Raw genomic sequence first — 12,970 nt, 5'->3', positions numbered from 1 at the left:
AATATCAACCACCACATTGTGGACCAATATGTTCAAATCTGCTTCCTTAACAAAGGGTTGAACTAAATAAGTCTTTCTATTAACAGATCTCAAGCAGTAAAACAGAGCGCAGAGTGAAACTTCAAAAATAGGAGTTCATTTGTTCACATCCTGAGCAAGGTTGTGTGGTTTTGACAGAATAACCCCAACTGTGACTGTAGCTCTGTTCCTTGTTTTTGGAGCAAAGTCAGAGTCAACTTTAGTCTGATGAAGAGCAGTTGTGTGTAAACGTCTCCTGGGTGTAATTAATAAGCCGTCATTGGAACCCTGCAGTTTGTGAGCTATTTGTTGGTTTATTGCCGAACAGAACACAGATTATTGCATTGTGTAGTCAGACAGGGCAACCGGACAGAGACTCTATAATGTTCATCTTTGTGATACTGGGGCTGCTTGTCTGCATTGAGGCACAAGGTAAGATAAGAACACTGTTTATTTAAATGTTATCAACAGATACAGCAGCGATGCCTCTTTATTGTAATGCATGAACTGACCATCATGAAGTTGCTTCAGATTTATTTTATGATTAGCAATACATATGTCAGGGGCAGACTGATTAGCCTTTCTTTGTTTGTAAAACCCAGCAAAAAAATGTTTATTGATCACAAATCTAAGAAGAGGGAGTGATTTCTGAAAACTTGGGAGAAAGTTAACAAAAATCATATTACGTTTAATTTGGGCATGCTTCGTTGTGTAGATTATTTTTTCAAAGAATCATAAAAGTTGAAGTTATTATATTTATTATAAAATAATGCAAACAATGTTCAGAGCTTAAACAAAGTCATTGCCAGACTGTGTACAAAGGTTTTTTTTTTAATTCACGAGTGTAAATATGATTTGAGAGATGTTTACCGTTCAAAAAGTTATAAAGGGGATTAAAAGAAGATTCATTTCTATTGTTGGGGTTAAAGTATGGAACAATTCTAATATAAATGTAAGAATGTGTAACTATTTTAGGTTTTCAAAAAGATTGTTTATAAAACATTTTTTGAGGGTTACAAGTCTGAATGAAATATATATATGAATCTTTTTTTTCTTTTCTTTTTTATATAATTTGTTTGCTTGAGGGTGGCTTTATTGTTGGGAAAGTAAGATAGGCATATATAAGCTTAATGCTTCTGCCTATGCCTTTTCAGTTATATTGGATACTATATTATATATAGGTTGTGTACATTGTATTGTGTGTGATGACTGAATAAAAACACTAACTAACTAAGTACAAAAGTATGTTTTAAAGTCATAAAGGTGGCATCACTGTAGGCCTGAAGGATAAAAAACAAAACACTATTAAAGGCAAAAGGAATTCTGCGTCCTAATCTAAAACAAATAGCTTGTTTCTCAGGAAAAAATGGAGCAAACAAAAGTTTGGTTTTCAATGCTAAGCATGAAAGTCAAAGCCTTTAAAACGTTTAAAAAAAGAACAATACTGACCGACATCTTTAAATAAAATTAAAAAGAGTTAAAAAGGAAAACTTTGAGCAACAACTTCCTCTCAGTGGGCTTAGGCCTTGTCCACATTAACCCGTTTTCAGCCATGTCCACATTAACCCGTTTTCAGCCATGTCCACATTAACCCGTTTTCAGCCTTGTCCACATTAACCCGTTTTCACTCGTTTTCAAATGAAAACGGGGTTTTAAGATCTCCGTCCACACGTGCGTTTCAGCATCGTTTTCCAAATGATGTGCGTCCAGACTTGCTCCCCTGAAAACGAATATCACGTGACTATTCACGTACACTGGGCATGCGCGTGCCGGTGTAAACAGGAAGTACATTGGTTGCTTGGTTACAGATACTACGATTACACTACTCTTGATACTTGTCTGCTTGATACTTAAGAACTTCCTCTAAAATCTTCCTCCATGAACTCAAACAGACACATTTCGTGGAAGTTTTTAGAAGTTTTATTTTTCAAGCTTAGTTACAACAAGAACTTCCTCTAAAACCTTCCTCCATGAACTCAAACAGACACATTTCGTGGAAGTTTTTAGAAGTTTTATTTTTCAAGTTAGTTACAACACTGCAGGTCTAACTCTATCTCTCCCACACAGACAGCACATGTACTTTAAATGAACAGTCATTAAACTAAGTTTACTAGATTATGGGTCCATACATTTGGTCAACACAAGTACGTCCTTAGTCCGTTCTGTAGGGCTGATGACGTCACTGGACACGCCCCTTTAATCTCTCCATAACAGCTGATTCCATCTGAAGCCAAAGACCACTAACCCCCTCTGGGTTGCCATGGGTCACCTGTGCTCCCCTGGGTCCTAAGTCCCTACCAATTTGAACATCTATGTAGAAACATTTGTAACAAATACCACATTATCCACGTTGAATTAACCTGCTAGTCGATCGGTATCAAGGCTGTTGTTGTTGTTCTCTTACGGAAAGGGGTCACGTGATAAGGGGGTGAAGAATCAGGGAATGACCCGTCATAACTGCTAAGAACCAATCAAATAGAACGCCGGTGCCTACGTCATCGTTTTCAAACTTATTCGTTTTCGGTGCCCTAAAACACTGTGTAGTGTGGACGCTCGGTGCAAACGCAGAAAAACATTTGCGGATTCATTTGAAAACGGGTTAGTGTGGACGTGGCCTAATCAATGAATTTATTGTTTTATGTGTCTACTGTTTTTACAGGGCCCATTGCTGTGACTCCTGTATTTGTGAAGAAGGGAGATGATCTGATTCTGAATGTTGATGCTGATGTTCCTGAGGATTTTGTACTTGTTGACTGGAAATTCAATAAAACGGTCAATATGGTAATATTTATTCCTGGTAAAGAATCAACAATCTCTCCTGATTTCACTGGAAGGCTTGAGTTTCCTGTGAAAAAATTCTCTGTGAAATTGAAGAATCTTCAAAAGGCAGACAGTGGAGTTTATACTGCACGAGTGTTAACGATTCTAGGAGACCAACCACTAGCTGAATACAAGGTCACAGTTGAAGGTGAGTTTGTTAACCTTTCAGACACTGATAGAGAGTTTCTGCTCTCATGTTTCTAAAATTCCTCACAGAAACTTTCCCCCCTCAGATCCAGTGTCTCCAGTTAAACTGACAGTGGACCCAGTGGACCCACTGGACCCACTGGACCCACTGGTCTCCAGAAGCTCCTGTAATCTCACTGTGACCTGCAGTACACAGGACTCCCACATCAGCAGCACTATTAGATGTGTCAACCAAACCTGCAGTCAGGAGGGAGGAGAGCAATCAGAGGTCACAACCTCTGGAGCTTCTCTCTGGGTCTACCTGTTGAATAGCTCAATCATCTGTAACCATAGCAACCATGTTAGCTGGACCAACGACGTTATAATGATTGGAGACTTTTGCCCCAAATATCCTGGTAAGACTGAAAGACAAAATTACTTCCTTATAATAATGCACAGTTAGCTTAAGGGGTTGTTTTTATTATATATATATATATATAACGTGTGTTTTAAGTGGATACGTTCTGATCATGTCTAAACCACCTTGTCAGGCTGTATGGGAGAACAAATAACTCAACTAGAAAGCACAGAAATATTAAATATAGGAACATTTAATTACATAAATTATTAAATAACAAATTTTCGTGTTCGGTGTAGAAAGTACCATTTGCCTCCATTACTGCATTTTTAAGTAGAGAGCATATAGGCCAGCACTAGAACGAGATTGTTTCAATTAACAAAAAAAGCAAGCTAAGCTAATTAATAAAATAAAAAAATGAATCAACATTAAACTATTATGCTGTTTTACAATTTACAATACAATCCGTAAAAATCAACTGCACTTTAGAATTTTGAAATGCAGGAATTGCAGCATTTGAGTAAAGTACACAAAATGTTATCTTGTGTCAGTGTTGTACTGAAACCACCTGTTTTGTTGTTTTCCAGGTTCAGAGAGTCCGTCTGCTGGTATCTCTGTGTACCTGGTGAAGATAGTCGTGTTCTCTGTCGGTCTGGTCATCATGGTGTCGGCCGTCATCACTGTTCACCTCATGGAGAAGCTCAAGAAGCACAAATAAAGAATGCTCATGCTAAACCACTGATCCACAGCTGGAGGCAGTAACACACAAGAAAAGGCAGTATAGAGGAAGAGGTGGAAGAATGCAAGCCAGCAAACATGGATGTAAAAAATTTAAGATTTAAACATTTATAAAATCAGTTTTGCAAATGTGTTGGATTCAAATCGTGGACTCCGTAATGCATTTTGGTGAAAAAACTTCATGTAAACATTGTTTCTTCACAAGAAAACTGCAAATGTTACCTTTTAAACAAATGCTTTATTTATTATCCATAGATTGTATCCAATTATCACTGTTCTCACTTCATTATTTCACAGAGGTAACCAAAATGTTGTCTTGAAAAAAAAAATAAAAAAAACTATTTGTCTATGATCAAGACCAAGAATATACAAGAAATAGCCTTGATAAATATACTTATAACACTTCATGTGGTCATGTTTATAATTAAAAAAAGCATTGCATATTTACCCGTTTCATTGTACACTCTGTTTTAAATTTTGTTTCAGCATGTTTTAATCTTTGGCTGGAAGCAGTATCTGGTACATGCACCATAATTGTAAACTTGTTAAAGCTATATACTTATTGTGTATTTTTGTGATTAAAGGAAACCTAAAGATCACGAGTAACTGACTTTTCCCCCCGCTGGTATATTGTAAGTTTATCCACAAGGAATCAATCAGAGCTGTTGTTATAGTAAACACACTTGCAAACTGACTGTAAATTATATTACAGAAAAATAAAACATTTAATGACAATCAAGCTTTTAATAAGACAATACAAGACTCCTGCAGTATGTAGCTTCAAATCAAACCAATCGCATAGGGCCTTGAAAGTCCTAATTGTAAACCGTTGCTCATTTAGGAATTAGTTACATTTCTTCTGCGTTTAATTTGAACTGTTATGTTATGTAAATGTCTGGACAGCTAAAAAGTGAGATAAAGGCCCAGGTACCCAAGCGTGGGCTTCCGGCAGGGGTAACAACGTCTTTTTCACGTTGCAGCATTGATCTTGAATGTATCAATAAAATAATTACTAATATCTCGAGTTGTGATGCTACAAAAAGCAACTTCTAAATGTGTGTGATGCTTAGTAACATTTCCTCATTGTTTTGCAGCTGTTTCCAATGAAAGGTTTGTGCATAAGAGAATAATCCCTCACCAAAGCAGGTCACATAAACTTTAAAAATTGAAATCTTTGGAAACACTTAAATAGAACTTGAAAATTCAGGAATTGTTGAATACTTCATTGATTGTTTAGCACCTAGATGGCTTCATCACCTGAGCATACACGCTCTCTGGTTGAGTCGTGTCTCTAGTCTCAGTGGGTTCCAGAGGTCCAGTGTGAGGTCCTACCAAGCAGTAGGTGGAGGTTGGAAAAAGACCTGAAGCATCATCTGTCGGATTCTGATCTAGAGGTTGGGCTGTAGGTGCGACATGGAAAATAAATCACATACATCTTTAACAAACGTCTGCCATTTTTAAATTTCACTATTGAGATATTTTTAAAGTGGAAAGTTATCTCCAAGCTGCTCATATAAATACCTAAAAAATGTTTTTTGTCTTCATAAAGGATAAGTCAGATTTTTATAACATTACAATTCAATTTTATCTTAAATGCATGAAGTTGCTACAAAACATATTTTTAAGGCATTTTTCACGAAGCGCTGAGTTCAAACAAATCTTTCGGCCGTGAGAGCACATCACACTGCAGCTTAAACACAAGCACATGAACAAAGCATCTACGCCACTTTGACAACACATGAAGTATGTTGTATTTAGAAAAATACACTGAAAATTATAGTTTTCTGTAGTTGTTTTAAGACTGAAAATGAGGTTTGCAAAAACAATTAACACAGGTGCAGACAATGAGTGCAGATCTCACCTGAGAGTCTTATGAGCACAATGTTCATTGTGTAAGTAAATGCAGTACAAAACCTTTGGCTCAGTAAAAAGTCACATGTAGCTTAGGTTAACTGGTTTGTTCAAATAAACTGAAGCAAAGGGAGAAAACAACACAGCTATGATCATGTAGTAGAAGTGATATATTCAAATGACATTGTTGCAGTATTTTAGACACCAGTATGGGACTCATTATTTGTACAAAGAGTGCATTTGCTATTTTGCAAAGTGGAGCATCGCAATGATGGGACAACAAAGACACAAGCAAACGGCACATACACATCAGAAAGAAACAGTTTGAGTGGACAAATTGCCAGAAGAGACCCAGTTTGGATCGATGGATAGTGGTGCATTAGGTTCATCGGGTCCAAAACATTACATTTGAGCACAAGCAAGCAGCACAACCAGTGATGTGTGCATGTGGCAGGTAGGAGCAAGCAGCAGGACCTGGAAACAGATAAGTGGTAGATAACTGATGAAGAGATGAGTCACAGGTTATATAAAGTAAATACAACACCATGTCAGGAAAATGCATACTGATTGATGAGCATAGCCAATAGAAGCGTGTGAGGCATCAGGTTTAGATTTAAAAACATTTCTTAATTTTGCATCAATCGGAGAGGGATGTTAGAAAAAAAAAGTACCTGAGGAAGTTCATAAACAGTATTCTCGATGGTCTCTCTTTTATCTGCAGGTCAGTCATAGAAAAAAAAACGCGCTTTAAAGATATCTGTTTTTTTAACTGTTTAACAATTAAATTACTTGAGCTGCAGCTTAATTGAATCCGCATTTCTGGGTGTGTCTAAATTACTCCATCCTCAAACAGCAGCACACTTTAAAGCCTCTGTGTGTGGGATTTGATATGTTGGGATGTTGGCGACTCCTAGAGGTTTTATCAAAACAATGAGCTTTGGCAGACAGCAAAGCATGCAGATACCTCTGGGACCTGACCTGGTGATGCTAAGAATGAATGGGCAAAGCATAAAGACTGCACCAATTTTGAGGTTGTCTCCTTCATCAACAATGAAAAGTATATTTTGATAATATATCACATGTATATTTATCACAAAAAATGTATCAACTTATCTGATGCAAGCATCCAAGAACATAAGATTTTCTAAATTGTACAGATTGTGAAGCCCTATCAGGCAAAGTTGTGATTTGTGATATTAGGCTATATAGATAAAATTGAAAACAAATCTACATGTAGGGGCTTTAAGGTACACAGCAGTTTGGCACAACATTGGCTATGGTAAATAATGCAGACGATGAACTTTAAAAAGCTGAAATCATATGTAGAGTAAACAAATAGGATTTTGTAGATGTTACTTGTATTTCTATGTTAAAATGTATACTTGGACTTACGGGTTGCTCTCTTTCGACGATAAAGAAACAGGCCTAACAGAACAGCCATTATGATGAGAAGAAATATGACGCAAATAACAATCCCAAAGGGAGGGACAGGATCTGTAAAACAAAAAACAATAAAAGCCAGATTAGAAGAGTCTGCCTGGTTTAAGTCATGCAACATAGTTTGGAATGTTTCATTGTAGCATCACATGTTCCCAGTCCGTGCTTTTGACAGACTGGAGTTCTAATTAAACAAACGTGTTAGTAACCTGATCTGTAGTAAGGAATCATTTAATTTATTCAATGTGCCAACCTTCCAAAAGACCCCGAATTTGCTTATTTAAATACCACCTGCTTCTTAATTTTACAAAGCCAATCTATTAATAACAATAAATAATTCATGCTAGCTGCAAAATAAGGCTCATGATTCTTTTTTTTAATTGTTTTCACTTGAGAAAACATAAATTAACAAAAACTAAAAAATATTTTAAACTGATTTAAACTACATTTTATACCAACACACACACGCACACGCACACACACACACACACACACACACACACACACACACACACACACACACACACACACACACACACACAAACACCAGTTTTTGTTTTTCCTGCGCTTCACAAAAATGCTTCACAGCAGTTTACAAAAGTTAACAAAATGTTTACTGCAAACGGGTTTTAGTTCTAAAAATACAGCCCAGACACACCTGAAAAACAATAAAAGTTCAACCATACTTTTAACAAACCCATTTTATTTAATGTACCACAGAAAAAAAAACATCTTCACTTGGAGTTATAAAAGTTTTCTTTAAAACTAAAACTGTGCATTACTATAAGGAAGCCGTTTTGTCTTTCAGTCTTACCAGGATATTTGGGGCAAAAGTCTTCAATCATTTTAACATCATTGGTCCAGCTAACATGGTTGCTATGGTTACAGATGATTGAGCTATGCAACAGGTGGACCCGTAGAGAAGCACCAGAGGTTGTGACCTCTGATTGCTCTCCTCCCTCCTGACTGCAGGTTTGGTTGACACATCTAATAGTGCTGCTGATGTTGGAGTCCTGTGTACTGCAGGTCACAATGAGATTACAGGAGCTTCTGGAGACCAGTGGGTCCACTGGGTCCACTGGGACCACTGTCAGATTAACTGGAGACACTGGATCTGAGGGGGGAAAGTTTCTGTGAAGAATTTTAGAAACATGAGAGCAGAAACTCTCTGTCAGTGTCTGAAAGGTTAACAAACTCACCTTCAACTGTGACCTTGTATTCAGCTAGTTGTTGGTCTCCTTGACTCGTTAACACTTGTGCAGTATAAACTCCACTGTCTGCCTTTTGAAGATTCTTCAGTTTCACAGAGAATTTTTTCACAGCAAACTCAATCCTTCCAGTGAAATTAGGAAATGTTGTTGGTTCTGTACCAGAAATAAATATTACTATTTTGACCGTTTTATTGAATTTCCAGTCAACAAGTGCAAAATCCTCAGGAACATCATCAACATTCAGAATCAGATCATCTCCCTTCTTCACAAACACAGGAGTCACAGCATTGGGCCCTGTAAAAACAGGAGACACATAAAATAATAAATATCACACACAATATATGAATATAACTGAATGTTACTTCATCCCTACTATGTTTCTTATACATTGAACCATCAAACACATTCAGCTTATCATGGCTTATCAGTGATTGGAAGAGTTATTTTTATTATTTATTTTTTTGTCTGGTGACACATATTGCCTCAGGAAAGAGGAGTTTAAGAAGTGAAGCTAAGCCCACTGAGAGGAAGATGTCACTAATTTCTTTTTTTTAACATGACAAAGGATTTTCATTCTGAAAAACAGGGGACTTTCTTTCACCTTGTATTCTTTTCCCTCCCTCTTACCCGCACTATTGTTCCCCCAGATTGAGTTTAAGAGACCATGGATGTGTTTAGAAAATCAGACAGTGAGCAGTTATTTCCACAGACTGAATAAAGAGGTAGTTACATGTGTATCAGAGAGACGGATGTATCTACACCTTTTCAACATGTGGCTACTATGTGTCTCTAACCACCTTAATGGTGTCACAGGAAGTCTGTGATTCTCCGTATCACAGACTTCCTCTAACGTAATAGTTATGATATGTGTTTAAATTCAAGGCAGAAATGATTTTAAATGTCTAAATGAGAACTAAAAAGGACTTAAAGAGAGCATACCTTCGCTAAGCAAGTCAATCCTCTACATGTGTAACTTTAAGAACACAAAAAGGTTTAGATCGTTAACAATCTGTGTCTGGATCCAGATCTTCATCAAAATATGGATAATATCTAATAATCTTGTTGACTGGCTGAGGGCAATAATATTTTTCAACTAAGATTTGCCTTTTTCATTCTTGTTCAATGCTCTAATACTGTATACTGAGCAATTTCCCGCCTGTCTCAGTATTCAGTATTAGAGCTTTGTTCAAGAATGAACACTTTGAAGTATACTGGTGTCTTTTGCCTTCTCTTAAACTGAAGATATATCCATAATAATAATAATAATATCCAGGATAACCATAAAGAAACACTCAGCTTTTTTGTTTTGTGACGCCTGCTGGATTAACTGACATAGATGTATATCTCAATTTATCTCAATAAAGGATTTTATTAGCATCATTATTGAAATAATTGACAATGAGCACATCTCTGAGAATAGCAAACATTCCTCTAAATTACATAGTTCAAAAATAAGTCTGAAAGTTTTTCATCTAAATGAAGCATTGCGTTAGTTCATGCAGGACACGGAAGTCATACGCCCCCAGCTGTAACCAGCTGACAGTCGGCCTATTGAATCACACCAATCACAGCTCTCACCAAAGGCAGTCTATTTAAATATGACTCACTTCTCAGTGATCCTTGTTACACCAACGTGTTACAGACCGTACCGCTGGCAAAGCTCCACCTCCTCCACCCCAGCCTCCACCCTTTTTAGTCCAGAGTTAATCTTGCATAACAAATGGTTGAAATGGAATTCAAAGTCTAACCTTGGGCTAATTTCTGTATACCGGGGGGTCTATGTATGGGGCTCCCTGTTTTGGCTTAGTAGCTGCTTGTCCAATCCAGGGAGCATTTTAATAGAGGAGCCCCAGAGCCAAGAATAACTGTATTTCCATTGTTGCAATAAATGGATAAAAATCTATGACGCAAGTTTTCCTGACTGAATTTCTATTGGTAAAATAGTGCTACGGTACAAAAGCTCTGACCTTGAAAACAAATAAAGACGATCAACAACCGAAAATGTATATAAAATAAAGTTCTTACTTTGTGCTTCACATGAACGCAGCAGATAAACAGAAAAGAGAAGTTCAACCCATGGCCCCATTCTGCAAACTGTGCTGCATGAAGAAGTGGGAAGGAGATTTGTGAACGCTCAAGAAAAAGCTGACTGTGAAGACTATGTAAAGAGCGACTAAATAGTCCCATTTCCTTAAAATGGGATTATTCTTTGAACAGTTTGTGTCCATAGGTTGACTTGTGACTATCTTCCCATCACGCCATGGCTCTCATATTTTATCAATCTAAGACGGCCGTGTGACACAACATCTGTCAGCTTCGACTGCTCCTCTGACATGAAACAAAATACTGCCTTTAATAACTCAAAATCAGCTTTATTAAACCAGAGAGATTTTTTTCTCATTTGATCTCTCCATCTGCACTTAACATTCCAGAGCTTGATGTTAATTCAGTAAAAAATGTACAAATACATACAATTTCCAACACATTTAAATCCATCATACTCATCCTTGATTCATCATCATCAGACTTTTCCATCAGGATAGAATCATTATCAGTGACTTACAAGATTACTTTCACATTCTCTCCTCTGGTGGTCCTTCTCATGTCCTTGTCGCTGCGACTGAAAAACAAAAGGGGCTTCGACAAAATGTTTGTTGTTAATTTGATGTTAGTGACTTCAAAATGATATGGACGTACAGAAGGATCCGACTTTACACAGAAAGGAGGGCTTCCTGGAGTACAGTAACATTTGCAACCCACAATAACCCGATGGGCATTCATATCCAGGTTACAGCTGTTTGTGATGAAACATTCTCTCATTTTCTTGTTTGTTTAAAACCACTGAGACGGAGAAACTGAAGCTTTGTAGGAAGGAAGCGTCTATTTAAAATGACTGCTTCAAATTCAATCATATTCAATGTGTAAGTGCTTTTAGTAGAATCAAAAACATTTCTTCCCATGTTAAGATGCCATGTTAGGCATCCTCCTAAGGTGCAAATGTACATCATGTACTAAAGTGCTAACTGTCTGTCAATAACAGCCATGCATAACAAGAAAATAAATAATGCCCACACCACCAGAGCACCTTGAACACAACATATTCAATCTAAAGTGACTATATTCCAGTTGTTATTCTACATTAGTGTAACAGAAAGTGCTAAACCCAACATTTTACAGTGCATTGCCATGTACAATACACATACTTGTCATTTTGTCTACGTGTCTTTAACTCGAGGTCTTCCGTTTACAGAAAATGTAAAAAACTCATGAGAGTGTTGTGGGTGGGGATTTTGTGAGTTCTGTAAAAGCTTGCTTAGCATCACTCATTGGTGTTTTTTTATGGTATAAAAAGCAAACCGAGCTGAAATTCAAAGTCTTATGACTTTTATAAATGTGTAAAACATGTGTGTGTAATTATCATGATTATTATAAAGTATTGATTTCCCGGATCCTGTTCCCGCTGGGCCGCAGCGTTCCCCTGTTCCCCTTGGATCACAGCTTTCCCTTGCCTGAGAGACCATGTCGCCAGAGCCCCAGTCTCAAGAGCCCCCTTGTCCAAGAGCCCCGGTCTCAAGAGCCCCAACCTCCAGAGTGGATCCGTCCGCCTGGTCGTCCCCCAGAAATGTTAATTATAGGAATATTTAATTACATAAACAATTGTGTTCGTTGTAGAAAGTGCCATTTGCCTCCATTGCTGCATTTTTAAGTAGAGAACATATAGGCCAGCACTTGAACGAGATTGTTTCAATTAGCACAAAAAAGCAAGCTAAGCTAAAGAATAAAAAAACGAATCAACATAAAACGATTATGCTGTTTTACAATTTACAATGCAGTCCGTTAAAATCAACTGCATTTTGCAATTTTGAGGGAGATTGGATGTCTCTGGATTTGAACAAGATTCTGCAGTGTTAGATCAACAAAGGTCCATCCAGTCTCGCTACAAGTGTATGGAACTGAAATTCCATTTCTGTATCCATACAAGTGTGTAATGTTAATTAATCTCATGGTGAAGGAAAGTATGTGATTTTTTTGTTAAAAATGTTAAATTAATTAATTTACTAAGCAGGAGCACGCCAACATTAGGAGACAAAGGAATCTGAAATCGTGGCAAAACGGGAGATCAGTCCGAGGGTAAGTGCGGGAAGGTCATGCATACTTCAGAGAACGATCTGGCAGTGAGTGTGTGTGTGACTGGAGCTTATATACTGAGTTGAGCTGATGAGGTGAGACAGAATGAGAGGAGAGTATGGAGCAGAACTGTGACACAAGACAAAGAAAGAAAGATCTGCCAACAGTTTCCACTAATCAGCAAGTTTTTTGATCCTACTAAAAGCACTTACACATTGAATATGATTGAATTTGAAGCAGTCATATACTTTTAAATAGATGCTTCCTTCTTAAAAAAAGCTAT

General features: G+C 37.3%; 1 protein-coding gene across 1 annotated transcript; it reads left to right on the top strand.

The window, feature by feature from the left end:
• The first annotated feature begins 231 nt into the window (after positions 1-231).
• On the top strand, positions 232-5,406 carry LOC129116551 (uncharacterized). The gene is made up of 4 exons (XM_054627402.1): positions 232-450; positions 2,678-2,986; positions 3,072-3,380; positions 3,910-5,406. Exons 1-4 carry the CDS (start codon positions 402-404, stop codon positions 4,038-4,040), a joined length of 798 nt encoding a protein of 265 aa, XP_054483377.1. The 5' UTR covers positions 232-401; the 3' UTR covers positions 4,041-5,406.
• The last annotated feature ends 7,564 nt before the right edge of the window (positions 5,407-12,970 follow it).

The sequence above is a fragment of the Anoplopoma fimbria genome, unplaced genomic scaffold (assembly GCF_027596085.1).
Source record: "Anoplopoma fimbria isolate UVic2021 breed Golden Eagle Sablefish unplaced genomic scaffold, Afim_UVic_2022 Un_contig_13020_pilon_pilon, whole genome shotgun sequence".
In the NCBI taxonomy this organism is placed as follows: Eukaryota; Metazoa; Chordata; class Actinopteri; order Perciformes; family Anoplopomatidae; genus Anoplopoma; species Anoplopoma fimbria.
Note: the sequence above shows the minus strand (reverse complement) of the source record. Positions and strands in the feature narration are given on the sequence as shown.

Bases quoted from the DNA above. Each gene is read 5' to 3' on its own strand.
- LOC129116551 (XM_054627402.1), top strand. From the start codon at position 402: ATGTTCATCTTTGTGATACTGGGGCTGCTTGTCTGCATTGAGGCACAA. The intron at 2,987-3,071 runs GTGAGTTTGTTA...TTCCCCCCTCAG, and splicing joins ATACAAGGTCACAGTTGAAG to ATCCAGTGTCTCCAGTTAAA. The intron at 3,381-3,909 runs GTAAGACTGAAA...GTTGTTTTCCAG, and splicing joins CTTTTGCCCCAAATATCCTG to GTTCAGAGAGTCCGTCTGCT.